Raw genomic sequence first — 24566 nt, forward strand, 5'->3', positions numbered from 1 at the left:
GGATTTTGATGTTGAAATGGCTCACGTGATGCCGACATAAAGTGCTATGGTTAATCATAATACAAACTGAAATAGTACGGATATCAATATATTGACTTTTTAAATGACTCTTAGATGTGATATGGTATACAATATCGTGCCAGGGATATCAAGCAGAGGCTTCTGCGTAGATCGTCGCCTGAACTCGACTGTAATAATTTTGATAAGATACCAAACCCCAGTCGACAGAGATTTCTTAATTGGAACGATGTTATCGAACTCATCCGAAATATCAATAAACGATGTAATTTTGATGTAATGCCAACATAGTTAAGGATGGAAGGAAGAAATCAAGAGAGAGAGAGAAAACAATGTCTGAATCGCACAAGCTTTGGAACAACTCTAACCATATTGGCCGAAACATCGTATTTTGAGCAAATGGGACGAAATGTCTGATAACCTAGTAACACGTGTCCTAATATCGAGCGTACACACATAAATATATATACACATACACGTTACATAAGCAACGCACAAGCGCAATCAACAATAGTATCTATCAAAATGAGAATCCGTTTGTTCCATTCCCTTTGTTTTACCTGACACGAATACTAATGACGGGTGTATGACGATTCGGCCGAAGAAGCCATATAGCCCCCATACCATTACGTCCCAAAATAACCCGTGACTACTTTTGTGTTGTAATTGCTATCATGTTAATTTTAATGCGCCCAACAGTAAGTTTCGACCCAATTATGATATCTGATGAACCAGAGATTCGTAAAAGGGAATATCATATGTAAGTACCCATTTCATTCATATTTAAGTATTTCAACCGTTAATCTGCTCTGACAACCATATTTAATAGGAAAATTAGCAAAAACATCAGGTAGAATATTATCTTTCTTGAAAGTTAAATGTGATTGAGGTCATTTGGGAGCTGTTTAAAATTTGATGGCACGCACCTGCAGAATCAAAAAGTTTGTTTTCTGGTCTATATACAAAGTGTATGCCTTCTTTTCATAACTTGTTCCACTGCAGCAAAAAATTAAAACTCAAACAAGAGGCCCATGGGGCCTGTATCGCTCACCTGGTTGGATTTGACCAAATGTCAAAATAATGTACATGTTCAATTTGTCAATACATATACAACAAGAGGCCCAAAGGGCCTTAACGGTCACCTGAGATTTGAAATATTTCGGCCAACTAAATTGACCCTTTTTGGCCCCACCCATCAGTCCTAATGGGGTCAGTCTATGAAGAGTATTTGATTCTAACATATAGTAGATAAGAAGATTTTTGAAATTTCAGTCAATTTGACCCTTTTTGGCCCCGCCCACCAGCCCCTGGGGGTCAACTAGGGCCAACATGTACATAACATCAAACTGTAATCCCATGATGATAATTTGAACCAAGTTAGATGAATTCCAATACAAATCCAACAAATAATAGTCAAAAATGTGATTTCCCTATATAAACTATAGTAAAGTTTACCCCCTCCCCAGGGGCAAACGTGAGACCCCAGGGTCATGAAATTCACAATTTTGGTAAAGCACCTTAAGACCCTTCCATCTTTGAAGAGTATTTGATTCTACCATATCTGAGAGTAGAGAAGAAGATTTTTGAAATTTTAGTCAATTTGACCCTTTTTGGCCCCGCCCACCAGCCCCTGGGGGTCAACTAGGGCCAACATGTACATACCATCAAAGTGTCATCCCATGCTGATAATTTGATACAAGTTAGAATGAATTCCAATACAAATCCAACAAATAATAGTCAAAAATGTGATTTCCCTATATAAACTATAGTAAAGTTTACCCCCTCCCCAGGGGCAAACGTGAGACCCCAGGGTCATGAAATTCACAATTTTGGTAAAGCACCAGAAGAGCCTTCCATCTATGAAGAGTATTTGATTCTAACATATCTGAGATTAGAGAAGAAGATTTTTGAAATTTCAGTCAATTTGACCCTTTTTGGCCCCGCCCACCAGCCCCTGGGGGTCAACCAGGGCCAACATGTACATAACATCAAACTGTAATCCCATATATAATTCACGGACAAAAGGCGATTAGAATAGGTCACTTGAGACTTCGTCTCAGGTGACCTAAAAATGTACTCTCTGAAAGACCATATGGATTATTTTTACACCATAATGGTGTTTAAAGAAACTAAGTCCCTTAGGGTGGGGAAAACCCCTTTGGCCTATTTTTACATAAATTGTGTTTATCTCTTAATGCCCAGCGATGATATACATAGTTATGGGATTGAGGGTCACAGTAACCATTTATGCAAAATCTGTTCCCCCATCACCACGGATGTTTCTGACCAAATTGGGTTCAAATCCATTTAAAACTCAAATCTCTATTTCCCCTATTTGGCCCCTCCCTTCAGGCCCCTTGGAAGTCAGAGTCAATATTTATATAAACTCTCTTTCCCCCTTCTCTAAGGATATTCCAGACCAAATTTGGTTCAAATCCATTCGTAACTTAATAATTAATACCGATTTAAAGGATTAACCCCTATTTTCCCTATCAGACCCCACTCCCCAGTCCCCTGGGGATTCAGAGTAAAAAATCATACCAACTCGGTTCCCCTTCTCCAATGAATATTCTTGACCATATTTGGTTAAAATCCATTTAAAACTTTATGACTAGTAGCAATTAAAAGACTAATCTCTATTTCCCCTACTTGGCCCTGCCCCTTAGGCCCCTAGGGGTACAGAGTAAAAATTCATATAAACTCTGTTCCCCCTCCCCTCAAGGATGTTACTGACCAAATTTGGTGAAAACCTATTCAATACTTTAGGACTAGTAGCGATTTAAAGGAGTAACGCTATTTCCCCTATTTGGCCCCGCCCCTCAGGCCCCTGGGGGTTGAGAATAAAGATTTACACAAACTTTGTTCCTCTTCCCCCAAGGATGTTCCTGACCTAATTTGGTTCAAATTCATTAATAACTTTATGACTAGTAGCGATTTAAAGGATTAACCCTATTTCCCCTATTTGGCCCCGCCCCTCAGGCCCCTGGGGGTTCGAAGTAAAAATTTATACAAACTCTGTTCCCTTTCTGCCAAGGATGTTACTGAACAAATTTGGTTCAAATTCATTCGTAACTTCATGACTAGTAGCGATTTAAAGGAGTAACTCTATTTCCCCTATTTGGCCCCGCCCCTCAGGCCCCTGGGGGTTCAGAGTAAAAAATTATACAAACTCTGTTCCCTTTCTGCCAAGGATGTTACTGACCAAATTTGGTTCAAATTCATTCATAACTTTATGACTAGTAGCGATTTAAAGGAGTAACCCTATTTCCCCTATTTGGCCCCGCCCCTCAGGCCCTGGGGGTTCAGAGTAAAAATTTATACAAACTCTGTTCACCTTCTGCCAAGGATGTTCCTGACCAAATTTGGTTCAAATTCATTCATAACTTCATGACTAGTAGCGATTTAAAGGAGTAACTCTATTTCCCCTATTTGGCCCCGCCCCTCAGGCCCCTGGGGGTTAAGAGTAAAAATTTATACAAACTCTGTTCCCTTTCTGCCAAGGATGTTACTGACCAAATTTGGTTCAAATTCATTCATAACTTTATGACTAGTAGCGATTTAAAGGAGTAACCCTATTTCCCCTATTTGGCCCCGCCCCTCAGGTCCCTGGGGGTTCAGAGTAAAAATGTATACAAACTCTGTTCCCCTTCTGCCAAGGATGTTCCTGACCAAATTTGGTTCAAATTCATTCATAACTTTATGACTAGTAGCGATTTAAAGGAGTAACCCTATTTCCCCTATTTGGCCCCGCCCCTCAGGCCCATGGGGGTTCAGAGTAACAAGAGGCCCATGGGCCTCAACGGTCATCTGACTTCCTAATTACATACTACTGGTGTATCTAGAACTCATTCAAGTAATTGAAAATGTAATTTTCAAGATGGCGGACATGGTGCTATCTTGAGTTGAAAAATAACAACAATGATCAGGATCATCCAAGCACGGCCATTTCAGGCTAGTTTCAGAGTCCAATGCTGATGGCTGGACGACAGGTAATAAACGCTGCACCACTGCATAAGCTTATAACGATATGTTCTTTGGGCAGGTTAGGTAACAAAACGTTTGCTTTTAATATAAAGTATAACAAAAGATGAGTTTATGGATAAAATTGTTTATTGTCAAATTTATCATAGAAGGTACTCTTATGATATTTGTTCAGAATTGTTATATACAGGTATAGTTTCATACATATTTGAAATACATGTAATGTGAGCTAGAAAACATATGATAACCAGACAGATCTTTTATTAGGCAAGTACCAGACACCATCTATATTGAAAACAAAATAATGTATAAATCATTTATAGAAGACGAGCAAGATTGTTAAAGTTGAAAACTTGCATTATGAAAATCAAATTGCTCAAGTATATAAACATTTTATTATGCATACACATCAATATTAAGTTAAGGTAATCATAACCCTGCGGGAAAATAGTATCGAAATTATCATAGAAACAAAATATTCAGGGCTGTGTAGTAGCTGTTGCATAAAATTTAACAATTAGCATAGATAATCCTTATCAGCGAAAATCAAAAGTTCTGATAAGGAATATCATAGGGGCTGGTATATGTACTAATAGCCTGATAAAATTCACTTTAGGTTGACAGACAAATCCCTTGTTGTTACAGAGAATAAGGTGAGGTGCTGTACAAACCAGAAAGTTGCATATGTATGTACAGTATATATATTAAGTTATTTTCTTTGAAATAAAATCATGTTTTTTTATCAAAATACACAAATTACAGAAATGGTAAAGATACCAATACATTTGTACATACAAATGTAGCAAATCCCTTATTTCTATTATCAGTTTTAATTATAGCAAAATGTAAGCACACTAAACTTTAAGAGCCATAATACAGGTGTTTTTTTCCAATAAGTAATAAATGTAGTTGAAACAAGCATTACTGAATGGAGATAAATGATTCGCAATGACTACATTTACCTACATATACATATATAGCTTGTACTAACTTGTTTAATATTAATCCATATCATGTCAACTTCTCAAGTTCAATAGTTCATTCAATTCATCAGTAGAGGGTGAGTTTACGAGCGTTTATAGCTGCGGCAGTGACATACCCTCTACACTATACTTACCTCATATTAGTTATGAAATGAAGCTGACAGTGATATGGTAGCTTGTTTAAGCATTGTAGTTCAAAGTTAGTACTTCAATATGCAGGTATTATTTTCCTGCTGCTGCTTTTTAATCTTAGCAGCTTTATTATCTGTGACATGGAGATAAGTTTGTATAATAGCTCTGATATACATATACATTTTGTACATTGCGATATCAATTCAATAAATATTAGACCTTTTATGACTCTTGATATCTTGTGTGCATTGAAAAACTTAATGGTGAAAGATGCTATTATAATGTATAATATTAGAATTTAACAATGAAAAATAAAACAATGTATTATACTGTTTGATTGAATGCTTAGTTTTTAAGATCCTCATTGTACAAATAATATGTCTACATTTTGAATAAGAAATGTTCAATTGAAAAAAATCACACATATATAATGAATAGTTTTGACATGCAAAACATTAATAGTACATGGTACAAAAAATGCTATACAAGTGTTAGAATTAAAGCACATTTGATTACACGAGTTCTAATACAAAACATACATATTATTTTAATTAAATTCAATCTGAAGAATCATGGACAAGTTTTTACATTAATATGACACCACATAAATTGAACAGTGCAGTTTGCAGATTCTTTGTCAGTAACACCTGCAATCCAGTCCAATATTTTGCAAAATGTTTATGGTTGTTTCTTCATTTCCACGTCACAAGCGTTCTAAATAAATACATTGTGGAAGGAAATTTTACTATAATGTCCTTTAACTAAATACAGGCTGTAACAGTACATAACGTTACATGTAATGTTCTTTTAACAGTGCACATCTGTATGAAATATGTATATTTGTACAGGGAAATTCCAACACATACAGTTTCCTTCATTGTCTACTATTCATCCAGTAATATTAGCATATACCTATGCATACATATTGTAGTTATTCTCATTAAAAAATAAAATGAGAGAAATGTTAAATTTGATCTAAAATGTGTATACTTGCTGGATACATACGGTAGTTAAGTAAAGAAACAATGTAAACATTCAAATCTTGAAATTCCTCTCATCAAAATGCACAATATTTTAGTTTTATAACTGAAAATCAATGATATTTTAAATTCACATGGCTTGGTGTAAATGAAGTTTAATATATTGAAATACCATATATTTCCAATGTACTAGGAAACCACAAATTAATCACATGTACATGTAAAAACAAGAGGCCCCACAGGTCTGAATCACTCACCTGGTGCAATATCATTATGGTGGACTTTCCACTTTTCAGTTATTGTGAAGAAGTTTAAAGGAAAAAGTTGACGCCGGACAGATGCTGCACAGTTGATGACATAAGTTCATGTTTGAACTAAATAATACCACATGCATACAAGTCCTGTGTAGTGAGAAACTACACAGGAGTCACATGTATGTGGTATGGAAATGGTGGAAACCCAGATACAGCTAAACCACCAAGGTGACGTATTGTCATGCAGTCTCAAATATTGAGACGCATGCGAATACAGTCACCAATTGTTTACGGCGGGTTTTAAGTATTCACAGCACAGTACACCATATCATGGTCAGACCAATAGGCATCTAAAACACCAGTTTTTCTCTCAGTGAAATTTGTGAATATTAAATCCAATTGTGATTTCATTTTGGTTGTTGGCTGATTGATAGTTTGTGTACAGTGAAATGTTGATTCCATAAACCTGAGAAAAGTATCTTGTCCAGTTTTCTTCAAATCTACATTAAAATCTCCCATTATAACAATCTTTTCATTTACATCTACAAGTGGTTGTAAGTGTTCCTTCATTATAGCACAAAAGTGTGATAGGGAACAGCCTGGTTTCTTATATACAACTGCACATTGCACGAGTATTTGGCACAGATTGAATGAAATGTAAGAAAATTCTACGTCTCTTGTGGAAAACATTTCATATGTGATAACATCTAAATGGGATTTCACATACATTACAAGTCCATGGTGTGGTCTTGATTGTGAGTGCAGCACATCATTTCTAAATATTCTGAATCCTTCTAATTCAAATGTGTCATTTATATCATTGATATGAAGTCGAGACTCTGCAATGCCCACTACATCAGCTGCAAAAACATTTGGATCTGATCTTATGTCTAAGATGTGTTTGTTCAAAGATCTGGCATTGTTGAAAAGAAACTGGACTTGCATGTGTATATTATATAGTGGATTGAAACAAAGCTGTAATCCATTTTCTGATAACCTTTGCATCTCTGCATCAACATCTTTGTCTTTTGAAAGACTGTTTTCATTGAAGTCAATTATGTGAAGGTTTTGTAGTGATCTAACTCTAGAGAGTGCGACATAGTGGATATGTGGTATTTTGCGTTTCTTCGTTTGTGACAAACTGACTACAACTTGGTCCAGTGTTGCACCTTGTGCTTTGTGAACAGTTTTTGCAGCAGATGGTGTAAGAGGAAACTGTATCCTTTCAAATGTTTTTCTGTTATACATAAATGTACGCTTTGTTTCAAAGATAGGTGTCCAGGATTTATCTACATTTCTATTCAACAAATGTTGATACTGAGATCTTCTCATTGCCCCTATTTTTTCATTACCAAATAATACCCATACAATGGCCGGTCTAATGGTGGATTGTTTGTATTCAATATATTTCACTACACACGTACTACCATTTGTCAAACCATCAGCAACATCAATGTTTACAGAAATATCATAAATCATATCAACTGCAATAGTCAAACTGGTCTTCAGTTGTCCAGTATTAGCTTGTTTGTCTGGAAGCTTATCAATAAGGGACTTTTTGACATCGAGTGAGAGTTTTGTTTGGGAGAGAACATCTGTGTCAGCTTGGACATTTACTTTGGTTGTGGTAAGGTTTTGCATAAAGTTGTTGTTGAAATCATCCACAAATTTATTTTCAATGAAAAGATGTGGTGCTGTGACTGGATGTTGAATAGAGCCTACTTTAACATGGCGCGTCAAAATAGTTTGTTTGTCCTCATTTGACAACTCATTGTGTCGGAGTCTGTTAAGAAGTTTGGAAAACTCAATATCATCCTTTTGTCTCATGATTTCAGTAAGCTCAAACATGCTAAAATGATCTTTCCATAGGTTTTTGGCAAGACCTTGGCCTGGACATGAAAGATCTTTGAAAATCCAAGAATCTCCAACTGGGGAAAGCTGATATAAATCGCCAACTGCAATTATGCTGACACCACCAAAGTCTTGTTTTGTACCAGTCAGCTGCTGAAGCCTTTCATGGATAAATGCTAGGAGTTTATTTCCAACCATTGATATCTCATCTATGATGACTACAGATAAATTTCTATACTTTGTCCTATATGTGTTTAGCTCATCAGCATACATGTTTTGCTGTGACTGGTACATCTTTTTGTGAAAAGCTGATGCTATGGTCATTCCATTAATGTTATAAGCTGCTTTTCCTGTATAGGCACAGAGTAAAATTCTGATATCATCAGGATTTTCTCCTTCTTCTGAACAAAGGGCTCTATGCAAAGTCTGATAAAGTGTATCAATGACAACTGATTTGCCTGTTCCTGCACCTCCAGTTAAAAATGCATACAAAGGTTCATCATTATGTTGGATCCAGTAACTTACATGGTTGTGAAATTCTCTCTGTTTACAGTTTAAAGACTGCAGAAGTTTGTGATATTGTTCATCAGGGATTCTAACTGGACTTGTTTGTACATCAGAAGTTTTTGTTGGCAATCCAATATCTGGACCAATATCATAATCTTTATGTGGTTGTGTGTCTGGATCAAAATGTACAAACTGTTCTGAAGGTTGTGGACCAATGTCAGCATCCTCTGCTTCAGTATGTTCAGTATTTGGGGCTACTTCATCAAAATCATCAAGTTCACATTCAGCCTGAAGCCTGGCTTGTTCTAGTTCCTCAACAAAATGCTCATATTTCTTCTGTACAGCTTTAATAATGTTGGATTTGCTTCTATAATGTTGCTCAAATGTTGTATATCCATTAATAATGTCAGTACTTTCATTTCGCCATGGAAGGAATAGAAGAATTCTTTCTCTATAGTACTGTTCAGAGTTTGTCTTTTTGCTGTAACCTACATATCGTATAACTCGTTTGTTCTTTCGTCTCCGAATCTTTATCCCATTCTTTAAATGTACCAAAACATCTTGATTTGAAAAGTTTTCATCTTCAGATACATCATCTTCGTTTTGTTCTTCTGATTTTTGAGCTTCTTTTGGAAATGTTACTTCCAGTTCAGATACTACATCTGCTAAACACCAATTCTGAAGTTGCTTTGGTCTTTTAGCATACCTGGTGATCATATTATCAGCTTTGATATCAGTAGAATTCTCAGGTAGACTTTCCAGATCTTCTTGACTTTTTAAGAGAAATACCCTTTCATCTGGTGGGGAAGTATTTATAAAAACTACATCTCTAGAAGCTTGTGTTAATGGCATTTGGAGTATTAAGTAACTGGCTTCTTGAGCACTGACTTCAACAAAGTTCAAGAATTTGTTGCCAATATGTCTGACCTGACGTCTAAGGTCCATGTTTCCTTCAATTGCTTCTTGTGAGGCTTTTTCAAGCAAAGCACTGATACCTCTCTGAGACTTACTGATGTAAGATACTATGTATGTCGCACATGCGTATGGATCTAAAACAAACTGAATGTCTAGGTTTGCATGCCATGCTTTGAGTACTGCTGGGTTGTAGTAGTTCACTCTCATTTCATCAGGGTTCCTCCTGATAAATATTTTTGGACCTTTCAATGATGCTCTGATACATTTAATGTATTCTGTTTCTTCCATTTGGACAATTGTTTGTAAAAATACCTGAAAACTTAAATCGCAGCCATCTTTGTATTCATTCATTTTTTTTTTTGTAGTTCTGTGTATCTTTTTCTGTATTCTGCAACATCAGTTTCCAGTGGTTCTAGAAGCATTGTTCTTGGTAAAGGAGGGAGAGGGAACCCAAATCTGCACACTGGTTTGCCACCTTTTTTGCAGGTTTTAGAATGTTTGTGTATCTGTAGTTGAACTAGTTCTGCAAGTTCAGGATTGTCTGTTTGTAAAGAACATGTGATATACTTGTCAACATAAGCTATGAGATCTTGTTCATCATTGTCCGAATATTTTGGAGCATTGTCAGTCCATAGAAGCATATGTATGTGTGGTGAACCTCTGTTCTGGAATTCTACTCTACGAAATGTGTCTGTCACATTACCAATGGGGTTGTGGTAACTTTTGAGAAAACCATTAACAAAAAGTTGAACTCTGTTATCAAAAAATCGTGCACAAGTCACAGGATCTTTTTGAACTAGATTACTTTTAAAACCCCAGTCAGCTGTTTTAGATCATTATTCGAGAGAGTTTTCCCATCTAACTGAGCTAAGGTTCTGAGAAGATCTGGCCATCTTGTATCTGCTGACGACAAAGACATAAACCATGTTGGCAGGCCAAGCTGTCTAATCATTGCAAAGACATCCTTCTTTTTTGATGAAAGGTATGCTGGAGAATAACGTAATGTTCTGAATATATAGTAACCTTCATTTAACCTTACAATTGAACTAGTGGTTGAAGAATCTTTAGCTTGACCTGCAGTCAATTTCTTTCCCTCCGATTTACATCTCCGAAGTGCAAGATTGACTTTGTCTCCAACTTGTTTTGCTTGAATTTTTTTCAGTTTGAAAAATATGTTTGGAACAGAATGAGCAGCCCTCCGATCAACACTTCTCAATTCCCATTTTGCAATATCACTGTAATGAACAGGAATTTGACGTTCCAAATTTTCTTTCTTTTTTGACCACAAAATATTGTGGGGAAGCATAGATACTCTGCATCTTTATCTTCATACAAACCGAGAGGTCTTTTATTTTCACCAGGTGCAAATACATAAATTTTGTTCGTATCAGTGTCAGCTTCATCAACCAGTGTATCAGCATTGCCTTGAATGCATTCATCAGATGTTGCTTCGCAAAAGTTGTCATTATTGGTTTCAATTTCTCTATCATCTGTTAATTGTGTTTTACCTGTGTATTCAGAAATCATCTCACTTTGGTCACTCTGAACATCTTCTTTCCAAGAAGTATTGATACTGATTCCTGCATTCCTATACATTTCACTGTTTTGCATTTGCCATTCTAGAGCATTCATAACAGCATTTGGTCGTACATTTTCTGTGAAACAAGCAGATTTATGAGATAGACGTTTTTTCAGTTTTACAGCAATAGTTACATGCTCATCAATCTGTCTCGGTAAAGCATTAACTGTTGGTTGAATATCAACAGGCACATTAACCACATTTCCTTTAGCCGATAGTTGGCCTCCTCTTGGCAACTCTCTAATTTGCATAAATGGTATTCTCTGAGATATCAGTCTTTCTTCAAGAGGGTGTAACTTCAAGACATCTGGTTTTATAGGCCATGTCATTCCATTTTTATGAGAGAGTCTTGGGATTTTTTCTTCCTTGAGTGTTGCTAAACAAGTTCTGCACAGCCATTCCTCATTATCTTGTGATTTGTAACCTGTACAGTAAGCCATGCTTTGGTCACTGATATTTGTGTTAGAAAGCTTTACAACACTCTTTGGAAACCAAGTTTGGTGACAACAAGTACATACAAAGACTGGGCCTTCAGCTGCTTTTTCATGAAATTTTTCAATACATTTTTCAATAGAATCTCCAAAGTGTCTTTTCATTGACAGATCTCCTTCATGCTCACAAAAATCATTTTTTCTTCGTTTTACACCTTTTGCAAGTCTCTCCGTTTCTCTTTCATTGATTCGACACCTTTTCCGGCTTTCTTGTTTGAATATTCTTTCACTGTCTAACTGTAGTGGTTGTTTTCGTTTAATTCGCTTAGCTTCAATCTCGTGTTCAGAATATTCCTTCTTTTCTCTTGCTTTGGCCATGCTTCTTAAAGTGCTTTGCTTAGTTTTCATTTTCATGTCTAGTTTTTGTCGGGCAGCTTTCTGAGCTTTATACTCTTGCTCACAAAATTCTTTGTTTTCTCTGGCCTTAGTCATGCTTTTTGAAGTGCTTTGCTTAGTTTTCATTTTCATGTCTGGTTGTTGTCGGGCAACTTTCTGAGCTGTATACTCTTGCTCACAAAATTCTTTGTTTTCTCTGGCTTTTCTTTTATTTTTTAAAGTGCTTTGCTTAGTTTTCATTTTCATGTCTGGTTGTTGTCGAGCAGCTTTCTGAGTTTTAAACTCTTGCTCGCAAAATTCTTTGTTTTCTCTGGTCTTAGTCATGCTTTTTGAAGTGCTTTGCTTAGTTTTCATTTTCATGTCTAGTTTTTGTCGGGAAGCTTTCTGAGCTGTATACTCTTGCTCGCAAAATTCTTTGTTTTCTCTGGCTTTAGTCATGCTTTTTAAAGTGCTTTGCTTGGTTTTCATTTTCATGTCTAGTTTTTGTCGGGCAGCTTTCTGAGCTGTATACTCTTGCTCACAAAATTCTTTGTTTTCTCTGGCTTTTCTTTTATTTTTTAAAGTGCTTTGTTTAGTTTTCATTTTCATGTCTGGTTGTTGTCGAGCAGCTTTCTGAGCTTTATACTCTTGCTCGCAAAATTCATTGTTTTCTCTGGCCTTATTCATGCTTTTTAGAGTGTACATTTTATCAATAATTCTGAATTCTTGACCTTTTCGACGGTTTTTTATGTAGTTTCTCATGTACTGCTTTCTGTTTGATTTATAATTAGGGTTCAATGATTTTGCGTTATGTTCAGATTTTTTGTTACTCATACTTGTTTGGTACTGGAAGTATTTGTCTAACATTGTCTGCGTTTGCTTTTCTGGTCTTTTAACTACGTGTTCATCTTCATGTATCATTGACGTAACGTTACTTTCCTTTTCTTCGTTTGCCAGGTTAATACCTTCTTGCAAGTTAAATACAGCATTCTGGGAAACCTTGTTCATTTCAATTTGATGGTGCACAATGCAAACAGCGGTTTCTTCGAACATGTCCTGTGGTGTATAGTTCATAGATGCTGCTAAGTTTATGCAGTGATCATGCACCTCTTGAATACTATGGAAATATTTAAGAATACTGGTCCCATTTGGCACTTGTAAACCTGCTATATTTCTAGAATGTGAATCAAATACAAAATATCCTACAGTTTGCTTTACAACAACAAATGTGTTACCTTTAAAGGTAATAAAAGCTCCATGAATATCTTGTTGATCTAAAGCCAGTTGCAATGCTTCAAACAATGTAACAAACTGATATTGATCTAAATCTTGGACATTTCCAAAGGTACCCGTCAGTGATTCCTGAAACTCTATTTTAAACATTTGCTCATTGTATTCTATAAGTCGCGGGATATCAGGTAGACAGGTAATCGTAATTCATTGTAGAACTTCTTCTAAGATACCCATACAATTCATCTCCTTTCTCAAGTGTATGGTCCAAATCAACAGCTGTCCATAGACTCACGTTTTTCTCACTATTATGTAGAAGAGCAGATAAACTGTTGAGTACACACTGTTTTCCTGCATTTTCTAAAAATCTGGGATGACCCTGGTGAAAATGTCCTTGCATAACTTTTTTGTGAATTAGCAGATCTTTGTTAGATTGTTCCACATTGTTGGAAAGTATTGTTTTAGCTTTATCTTTTGCAATAAATGTATCAGCAGATATTTTTAAAAATTCATTTTCTTTTGCAACATCAAATGCAGATGTGAAATTGTTCATCTTTTCAGGTACATTACTTTGGGAGGTTTCAACAGCAGATTCAGCTTCTACTGACAGAACAACGTCGTAATGTGTTTGATGCAGATGTGACAAATAAATAGCTTCTTGCTCTATCTTTGAACTCTTATCTATTTGTTTTGCTGAGAAGAGTTGCCAGGAAGATACTGCAGCATCATAAATGTAAATGTTAGTTCGAAGTAAATCTGCAGCAGCCAGAATCTCAACTTCAGTAGCCCATGTGCCATCACGTAGCATGCGTGACTTTGACAAGTATTCAGGTATAGATCTAAAACCTGGTCGTAAATGACTTAGGAATTTATCTTCAAGTTTCATTACATGATTAACAACTGCATTTCGCAATAATTTGTGATGACTTTCTTCATCTGACACTGCAAATGACAGGGCTCTAAAAAAACAGTTCCCGTCACCTAAAATTGGAATCCGCAACATGTTTTCCAAGTTTGCAATATTCCCCCTGTAACCTATCACAACTCATAATGAGTTGTGATCCTTGAGCGAAAGCAATCACACAACAGACGAAAAGTAGCACACTCGCCATGTTTACTTTTTTTTCTACACTATTGCATTATGGGTAATGTATAGTGTGCAAACATAGGGGAGATTACTCGTATTAATATTTGGAAGTGAAAAGTTAGTGACTTTGATTTTAGGAAATAATTTATTATTAAACCATCTACAACATCATTTTTGTTCTAATTGATAAAAAAACATTTCTTTTTATGTTTTATCAACTCTGTCAAATGAAAAGAATATGGTTGAGAAGAGTATACATCAAACAAAATTAATCGTTTAGCAACATATGTCTGATAGGGAAAATAACAAATCAGTCTTATTCAATAAAATCTTAGCTGATATATTCCACGTTTACAACATTCTTATTTCGTCTAGCAGCCTATCTAATCGCAAATTTGAAATTTCAAACATGACACAGGTTGAGTGAATTAACCAATGAAATGTTGGCAGACTACACCCTAACGGCCGTAATAAAACTAGCGCCAAATCCTCTAATAGCGCACTTTTAACGGACATCTCGGGATACAAATCATGCAGGAAGCGATTGGAATAATTTCAGAGGTAGACTCCTCAAACGGAGTAAAGCTAGAGACGAAGATCTCACATCGAGTAAAGGTAAATACATATGACTACTATTTAAAGTTATATTTTTCTCAACTTAATATAAATATTCAATCAATTATTGAAAAAAAAAACGGTATTTTTTTTTATCAAATATTCTTTTTTCAAATTGTATGCACATATCCATTTATTTTAACATTCAGTATTTTGTTTTTGAATTAAATTATATCTTAAGCACTTTTGTTAAATCATAATCCTTTTACTTAAACATCTAAAATTTGAATTTTAATATTGACACTTTATAAACGAATTTATAAAATTCACTTCCAAGATTCTGGAAGTATTCATTTGATTGGCTAATCCAAAAGGTCACCCTGACGTGACCCCTAATGGGATGTTGTTAGATGTTCATGACCATCTAGAGTTTAATTAGATTGTCACTCTAGCTGATTGACTCCCCGCCATGACGATGTATGACTAGGAGATTATTTCTATCGCATACGTCACAAGACACTTGGACAGGACACTTCCCTGACATATGATCCGTCGAAGCTAAACACTGATAGAAAACACCCTTACTTTTCAATAATGCGCGGTGTTGGTCCCAAGTATTCGAAATTCAAACATGTTTTCAAAGTGCCAGGATATTCTACTATATATTACTGCATATCATAAAGGAATGGCTGAATGTTCATACCAGAAACTAAAGATTTGTATATATAGAACCTATATGTATATCATTGACTTAATGTAACTTTCTGTACTTAGTAGATTTTCAATTCATGTTTTATTTGTGTTTGCAGGCTGCAGTCTTATGCCTCCAGGAACACAAAACCTGACGACATTGATGAATCACTGAAATCTGGCCCGTCTTCTGTGGGAAAACATCTACTAGAATCTGAAGAATTGAATATTCCCGCGTTTCGCTAAGTATAGCGGGAATAATTTGTCTCTGTCGGCACGTAAATGCAGGTGTTGGTTTGGTTTGGTTTGGTTTATTTTGTTTAACGTCCTATTAACAGCTAAGGTCATTTAAGGACGGCCTCCCGTGCGTGCGACATGTATGCGTGTGATGAATGCGTATGTGTGTTTTGGGAGACTGCGGTATGTTTGTGTTAAGTCTCCTTGTGATGGGCCGGATCTTTTGCCGATTTAGAGTGCTACCTCACTGAAGCATACTGCCGAAGACACCCAGCAGCACACCCCACCCGGTCTTATTATACTGACAACGGGCGAACCAGTCGTCCCACTCCTTGTATGCTGAGCGCTAAGCAGGAGGAGCAACTACCATTTTTAAAGACTCTGGTATGTCTCGGCCAGGGGACAGAACCCAAAGCCTTCCTCACAGGGGCGAACGCTCAACTAAAGGCCAAAAGTGAGGCATTGTCAAGTGAGACATTAGGAAGAGAAAGTTGTTCAGAAAGAAGAGAAAAGATAAGATCCCAAATTTAGTCGCCTCTTACGATCATGCAATGCAGGTGTTGCACGTGCCGTGACGTCACAGTAGTTTGCGTGTATCGGGTATAGTGTGTGTGTGTGTGTGTATGTGTGTGTCATTCCTAGCCGCCGCGCTGTACAGTACGATTATGTGAAATACTTTTTCTGTGTAGTTATATAATTTCTAGTGTAAATGCTGTCACAGTAGTTCATATTTGTCTGGCCTATAAATCCAGCATATGCAATCTGAAGCATTGAGGGCTGGTGCACCTCCTGTATTCCCGTAAGACAGGAGTTTCAGGTTGGGTGGCTTTCCGATGATTTTCAGCGGAGATGACCCATCAGCCTGATGAGCGGACTGGGAGCTGCTAGTAACGCGAACACCAAGCTTTCTAGCACAGGGGGCACGAATCATGTTACCAGTGGCTGACGGACGCGTATTAATGTAGGGCGAATCGTCGCGTGGAGGGTCCTGTTTCACCGCTGTATCAATGTCCTCTCCAGAATCATCTTCTAGTCAAGTAAGCTGTCGGACCTTGGCAAAGAATTGTCGGTCCTGACTGGGTGAGTATACACATATGCTCAAAAAATGGGTATCCGGTCAACCAGATGCCTTGCATAATGGGCACAATTTGCGATTGCGGGGTTTACCTGAGGGGGTTATCGGAGCTCGTGACGATTCGGTACGCGACAACTCAACTCGGGAGATCTCGGCACGCATGGCCTTAGTATCAGCGACGGAATGGATTTCCTCTAAGAGTGTTTCCAGTGCCTCGCTTCTCCTCTTCCTCTGCCAACATGGCTTCATAATCAATCTCGGTGGAGTTGCCTCCGAAATTCCTCTTTAGCCTCCCCCATTTCCCGCTTTTGCTGATCAATAACATTGTCCATCTTCTCTAGAGCCGCTCTCATGGTTTTGATGTCCGCGCTAGGTTCCCTCGGAACCCATTCCGACCCATCAAATGGGATAACTATAATCCCCGTCTTGAGCAAGGGATCCCAAATTGTGCTAGGCACCCCCCTGTATCTGCTCGAGATCCGTCAGGGTTAGTTCCCCCAACTCTTCCCTTTTCTCTGTAATAGCCCTAGCTCGATTTTTTAAAATTTGATAGATAGTACCAAAATATGCCTCCGAAACAATATTCACGGCTATCTTGCACAACACTACCTCACTGAAGCATACTGCCAAAGACACCTAGTAGGACTCCCCACCCGGTCACGTTATACTGGCAACAGGCCAAACAGTCGTCCAACTTCCAAAATACTGAGCGCTAGTCGGGAGTTGAAACTGCCATTTTAATGACCCTAAAACAAAACTACCCTGTGACATACACATATCTGTGACGTTATACATGAGCAGATTTTTTTTAGTCCTTCAACTTCCGGGAGGATTACTACCTTGGCGTGGTCCGGAAGCTTGAGCGTTTTAATGAAACTTTGGGCTTGGCTGCCCAGAGCTTCATAACCTCTTGTTAGGTCAAACCGTGGTTTGCGTCCCGTAAATCCGGAGAAGGTCCTGGTGGTTGAGTAGTTTGGAAGTTGATTATAAACCATGCCAGTCTGCAACACACGACTTTGGCTTCAGACTCGGACTAGACGGGTGGCAATATGGTCCCTGTATTTTCAATCGGCTGGTCACGTCTCCAGACGACAGTGGCTTAGGGGCAATCGTGGGAGAACCAAACTGCTTCATTCTCGTGCGAGTATACTATTTGATGTAACCCTGACACTTTTGACACTGGAAACCCGTGCCAACAAAAGTGTCCCCTTGTTGGGCTCCGTGGTGGGTGGGAACAAAAGTAGTGAACAATTTCTACATACATATGGGTACAAACGATCAAAATGACACAAAGCACAAAGGCGAGTCATCAAGCACAACAGACACACAGCAAACAAAAACAATACTTAACCAAACCAAACCACAAACAAAAACAATACCAAACCAAATCCAAACTGCAACCAAAACTACATCTGGAACTGGAGCCTCTCCGTTGTTCCCTCATTTCCTGACCATGTCCTCCAGAGATAAGGGTAAGAAAACCTCCGAGTTATCGCCTATCCTGTTGAGGAAGGGAATTCAGGGAATAGCGGGCGAGGTAAAATCCGGCAAACCAATGAGATCTGGTGTTCTCCTCATCGAGGTTTACCGCCGTCAACAGGCGGTGAATCTGATGGGCACTTCCAGTTTTGCCGGTGTCAATGTCGAGGTGAAGCCTCACGCTTCACTGAATTCTTCAAAGGGAGTAATCAGGTGCCCCGCATTGAAGAACGACTCCGAGACCGACATACTGGAGTACTTCCAGCATGTCGAGAACATCCATGTCTCAGAGGTTAGGCGGATCCGTTCCGGACGAAATGGCCAAACAATCAATACCAACACATTCATTCTCACGTTCGGAGTGCCGCAGCTACCTCAGACGGTAAATATAGGTTACCAGATGTACAGTGTCTCCGCCTACATCCCCAACCCCCTGCGATGCCGTAACTGTCAAAAGTACGGACATCACGAGGACAGATGTGGACGGAACACTGTCTGCGAACACTGCGGACGTGAAGGCCACACAGACAACGACCAATGCAACATTGTTGGCAAACGTTGCATACACTGCCAGGGTAACCATGCGGCCTCATCTCGAGACTGTCCTGCCTGGAAGACGGAGAGGGAGATCCTCCGGTTAAAATATACCGAGAATATTCCCTTTCCTGAAGCCAGGAGGATTGTCGAGAGTAAGGACAGCACAAACCCCACGTTTGCCACAATTGTAAAACAGTCGACAGCACGTACCATCTCGGTGAAGGATGCCTCTATCCAAGCATTTGAGGACTAGTCTGCCTGGGGTCCAGATGCTCCCGAGATGGCAAACCTACCAAAATACAAACAATTATTTGGGAGAGCCTCACGCTGGAGTGCCACCCCCAAACCTCCAGAGCCTTCAAAACCCATTAAACACACACCACCACCAATCGAACCATCACCATCGACTACAAAAACCAACACAAACGAACGAAAATCTAAGGTAGGTGCCGACCACCATAGACGACGAATCCGTCACAGCCGTCGGTCGACACCTCTCGAATTACCAAACGACCTGCCACTACACCCCCTCAAGACCAAAGAACACCAAAATCTAGGGTTCGGATCAATAGGCATCCCTCCCTAAACAACAAACCGGCCAAGGGTTCAGATGACCCTATCCTTGGCTACAACAGGTATGGCGTTCTTATGGACGACAGTGAACAGCATATCACCAACGTTGCTGTTACTAGACAGCCTACACCAGGCAGCCCTGTCAGTCCGAAGAACGACCAGCATGAACCATGATAATGGCCAACAATAACAATACGATCATACAATGGAATATACGCTGACTACGAGCAAATATAGAAGAGTTTCAAAATCTATCGAAAGAGTTTAGACCTGCCTTATTTTGCCTACAGGAGGTCATGTTAAAAAACCCAATTACCCTTAGAAATTTCTCGCTGTATAATAGCACCACAGCTATAGGAATCAAAGCAGCAGGAGGCGCAGCTGTAGCTGTCAATAAAAATATTCCTCACAGAATGATCACGTTAAACACAAATTTACAGGCTGTCGCTGTATGTGGAACTTTACACAGACAAGTAACAGTCTGTTCAGTTTATCTTCCTCCAAGCGTTGCTTTCACTAATGAGTAACTGAATAATCTCGTTTCCCAACTCCCAACACCATACATAATTCTCGGATATTTTAATGGGCATAACAGCCTGTGGGGCTCTCCGAACACAGACGAGAGAGGAAGACGTATTGAATAATTTATAAATAAAAACAACTTGTGCCTTTTAAACAACAATACCCCAACATATTTACACCTATCTTCGCTAGCCAAGGCTTCTGATTACGTTACAGTACACGAAACCTTGGCAGATATAGGCGTCAGTTCTGGCCCTCTCGCGGCGATTTGAAATTACCACCCTTCACGCATGAAATTTCCGACCAATCAAAACAAGCGTTACCGATTTACTTCATCGGTGATGTTTACAAACACACATCGAGGTTTGGTGTCATTTCGATGAGATATGTGATCAATGACTTATATGAATTGATCAAACACTGCGAACGTTCCCCCAAAGATTGTGATTTTTGTATTTAGGTAAAATGCCATGACATAGTCGGCAGAAGCCTTGGCTAGCGAAGATGATTTACACCCTGCTATAGGCTCCCGTACCCACATCGACCTATCACTATGCCATCCCTCCATTTTTCGCGATTATGACTGGAAGGTTAATAATGATTTATGTGGGAGTGACCACTTCCCTATTTTTAGCCCACCATCATCAGATGGTGGGCTATTCAAATCGCCCTGCGTCCGTGGTCCGTCGTCCGTCCGTCCCTCCGTCCGTCTGTCCCTCCGTCCGTCCGTCCGTAAACAATTCTTGTTATCGCTATTTCTGAGAAAGTACTGAAGGGATCTTTCTCAAATTTCACATGTAGGTTCCCCTTGGTGCCTAGTTATGCATATTGCGTTTTGAGACCAATCGGAAAACAACATGGCCGACAGGCAGCCATCTTGGATTTTGACAATTGAAGTTTGTTATCGCTATTTCTGAGAAAGTACTGAAGGGATCTTTCTTAAATTTCATATGAAGGTTGCTCTTGGTGCCTAGTTATGCATATTGCGTTTTGAGACCAATCGGATAACAACATGGCCGACAGGCAGCCATCTTGGATTTTGACAATTGAAGTTTGTTATCGCTATTTCTGAGAAAGTACTGAAGGGATCTTTCTCAAATTTCATATGCAGGTTCCCCTTGGTGCCTAGTTATGCATATTGCGATTTGAGACCAATCGGAAAACAACATGGCCGACAGGCAGCCATCTTGGATTTTGACAATTGAAGTTTGTTATCGCTATTTCTGAGAAAATACTGAAGAGATCTTTCTCAAATTTCATATGTAGGTTCCCCTTGGTGCCTAGTTATGCATATTGCGATTTGAGACCAATCGGAAAACAACATGGCCGACAGGAAGCCATCTTGGATTTTGACAATTGAAGTTTGTTATCGCTATTTCTGAGAAAGTACTGAAGGGATCTTTCTCAAATTTCATATGCAGGTTCCCCTTGGTGCCTAGTTATGCATATTGCGATTTGAGACCAATCGGAAAACAACATGGCCGACAGGCAGCCATCTTGGATTTTGACAATTGAAGTTTGTTATCGCTATTTCTGAGAAAGTACTGAAGAGATCTTTCTCAAATTTCATATGTAGGTTCCCCTTGGTGCCTGGTTATGCATATTGCGATTTGAGACCAATCGGAAAACAACATGGCCGACAGGCAGCCATCTTGGATTTTGACAATTGAAGTTTGTTATCGCTATTTCTGAGAAAGTACTGAAGGGATCTTTCTCAAATTTCATATGAAGGTTCCTCTTGGTGCCTAGTTATGCATATTGCGTTTTGAGACCAATCGGATAACAACATGGCCGACAGGCAGCCATCTTGGATTTTGACAATTGAAGTTTGTTATCGCTATTTCTGAGAAAGTACTGAAGGGATCTTTCTCAAATTTCATATGCAGGTTCCCCTTGGTGCCTAGTTATGCATATTGCGATTTGAGACCAATCGGAAAACAACATGGCCGACAGGCAGCCATCTTGGATTTTGACAATTGAAGTTTGTTATCACTATTTCTGAGAAAGTACTGAAGGGATCTTTCTGAAATTTTATATGTAGGTTTCCCTTGGTGCCTTATTATGCATATTGCGATTTGAGACCAATCTGAAAACAACATGGCCGACAGGCAGCCATCTTGGATTTTGACAATTGAAGTTTGTTATCACTATTTCTGAGAAAGTATTTAAGGGATCTTTCTCAAATTTCATATGTAGGTTCCCCTTGGTGCCTGGTTATGCATATTGCGATTTGAGACCAATCGGAAAACAACATGGCCGACAGGCAGCCATCTTGGATTTTGACAATTGAAGTTTGTTATCGCTATTTCTGAGAAAGTACTGAAGGGATCTTTCTCAAATTTCATATGAAGGTTCCTCTTGGTGCCTAGTTATGCATATTGCGTTTTGAGACCAATCGGATAACAACATGGCCGACAGGCAGCCATCTTGGATTTTGACAATTGAAGTTTGTTATCGCTATTTCTGAGAAAGTACTGAAGGGATCTTTCTCAAATTTCATATGCAGGTTCCCCTTGGTGCCTAGTTATGCATATTGCGATTTGAGACCAATCGGAAAACAACATGGCCGACAGGCAGCCATCTTGGATTTTGACAATTGAAGTTTGTTATCACTATTTCTGAGAAAGTACTGAAGGGATCTTTCTGAAATTTTATATGTAGGTTTCCCTTGGTGCCTTATTATGCATATTGCGATTTGAGACCAATCTGAAAACAACATGGCCGACAGGCAGCCATCTTGGATTTTGACAAATGAAGTTTGTTATCACTATTTCTGAGAAAGTCCTGAATTGATCTTTCTCTAATTTCATATGAAAGTTTCCCTTGGTGTCTAGTTATGCATATTGCGTTTTGAGACCAATCTGAAAACAACATGGCCGACAGGCAGCCATCTTGGATTTTGACAATTGAAGTTTGTTATCACTATTTCTGAGAAAGTATTTAAGGGATCTTTCTCAAATTTCATATGTAAGTTTCCCTTGGTGCCTAGTTATGCATATTGCATTTTGAGACCAATCTGAAAATAACATGGCCGACAGGCAGCCGTCTTGGATTTTGACAATTGAAGTTTGTTATCGCTATTTCTGAGAAAGTACTGAAGGGATCTTTCTCAAATTTCATATGGAGGTTCCCCTTGGTGCCTCTTTATGCTTATTGCATTTTGAGATCAATTGGAAAACAATATGGCCGACAGGCAGCCATCTTGGATTTTGACAATTGAAGTTTGTTATCGCTATTTCTGAGAAAGTACTGAAGAGATCTTTCTCAAATTTCATATGTAGGTTCCCCTTGGTGCCTGGTTATGCATATTGCGATTTGAGACCAATCGGAAAACAACATGGCCGACAGGCAGCCATCTTGGATTTTGACAATTGAAGTTTGTTATCGCTATTTCTGAGAAAGTACTGAAGGGATCTTTCTCAAATTTCATATGGAGGTTCCCCTTGGTGCCTCTTTATGCTTATTGCATTTTGAGATCAATTGGAAAACAATATGGCTGACAGACCGCCATCTTGGATTTTGACAATTGAAGTTTGTTATCTCTATTTCTCAAAGTACTGAATGGATCTTGCTCAAATTTCATAAGTAGGTTCCCCCTGGTCCCTCATATTGCATTTTTGGAAAAAAAATGGTAGTTGCTACTCCTGCTTAGCGCTCAGCATATAAGGAGTGGGACGACTGGTTCACCCGTTGTCAGTATAATGTGACCGGGTAGGGTGTGTTGCTGGGTGTCTTCGGCAGTATGCTCCAGTGAGGTAGCACTATAAATCGGCAAAAGTTCCGGCCTATCACAAGGAGACTTAACACGAACATACCGCAGCCTCCCAAAACACCCATACGCACTCACCACACACATTCATGTCGCACGCACGGGAGGCCGTCCTTAAATGACCTTAGCTGTTAATAGGACGTTAAACAAGATAAACCAAACCAAACCAAACTCTCAGAACTATTAATAGTAGAAACATATTTTATACATAGTAGTGCTGAATGATTAACAGAAAATTAATTAATTAATTGTTTACTTACTATATGTTAAGCTGTCGCGTACTCCGTGATGTTGTTGGATGTTCAAGTATCGTAGTGAGAATGACCATTAGATTTTAATTAGATTGTTTCTACACGGGAATGAATAAAAATGTTTTCTTGATTCAAAAAACAAATCATAACGTCCATACGATAAAAACCCTTTGTAGGGTGCGTCCAACAAACAGCTGATGCATTATGCATCGGTGTTATGCACGTGCATGATGACTTTCGACAGTCCCATGCAATACGACTTCGTCTGCAACACGTATATCCCTAGTGTATTTTGGGGTCGAATATGGTAAGATAAAAGTAAGAAAAACAAAAACACAAGACTTCAAAAAACAGGATTATCAATGTATTCTTTCCAATCTGTTTTACTCATTATTTGGTTTAAGATCTTGTCCTTGATGAGGGTAGAGGTGAGGAGTTAACAGGCGGGGTTGATGGATTACCAGGAGAGGGCGAGGTGCGGGTTGGGGAATTAGGAGTAGAGGTAGCAGATGAAGACAAGTCAAGATAAGAAAGGCCAGACAGGTGAGATGATGG

At 38.7% G+C, this 24566-nt stretch overlaps 2 protein-coding genes and 1 long non-coding RNA gene across 3 annotated transcripts; 2 read left to right on the forward strand and 1 right to left on the reverse strand.

The window, feature by feature from the left end:
* Positions 1–499: 499 nt before the first annotated feature.
* LOC117341216 lies at positions 500–5106 on the forward strand. The gene is made up of 3 exons (XR_004535585.1): positions 500–778; positions 3896–4007; positions 4645–5106. It is a non-coding gene; the product is annotated as an uncharacterized LOC117341216 (long non-coding RNA).
* Positions 5107–6648: 1542 nt separating this feature from the next.
* Positions 6649–9909, reverse strand: LOC117341405. The gene has a single exon (XM_033903254.1). The coding sequence runs from the start codon at positions 9907–9909 to the stop codon at positions 6649–6651; it is 3261 nt and encodes a 1086-aa protein (XP_033759145.1).
* Positions 9910–18333: 8424 nt separating this feature from the next.
* LOC117341408 lies at positions 18334–19149 on the forward strand. Its single transcript, XM_033903257.1, has one exon. The coding sequence runs from the start codon at positions 18334–18336 to the stop codon at positions 19147–19149; it is 816 nt and encodes a 271-aa protein (XP_033759148.1).
* Positions 19150–24566: the final 5417 nt, after the last annotated feature.

Source organism: Pecten maximus, chromosome 13 (genome assembly GCF_902652985.1).
Source record: "Pecten maximus chromosome 13, xPecMax1.1, whole genome shotgun sequence".
Classification (NCBI taxonomy): Eukaryota; Metazoa; Mollusca; class Bivalvia; order Pectinida; family Pectinidae; genus Pecten; species Pecten maximus.

Bases quoted from the DNA above. Each gene is read 5' to 3' on its own strand.
- LOC117341405 (XM_033903254.1), bottom strand. From the start codon at position 9,909: ATGGAAGAAACAGAATACATTAAATGTATCAGAGCATCATTGAAAGGT.
- LOC117341408 (XM_033903257.1), top strand. From the start codon at position 18,334: ATGTCCTCCAGAGATAAGGGTAAGAAAACCTCCGAGTTATCGCCTATC.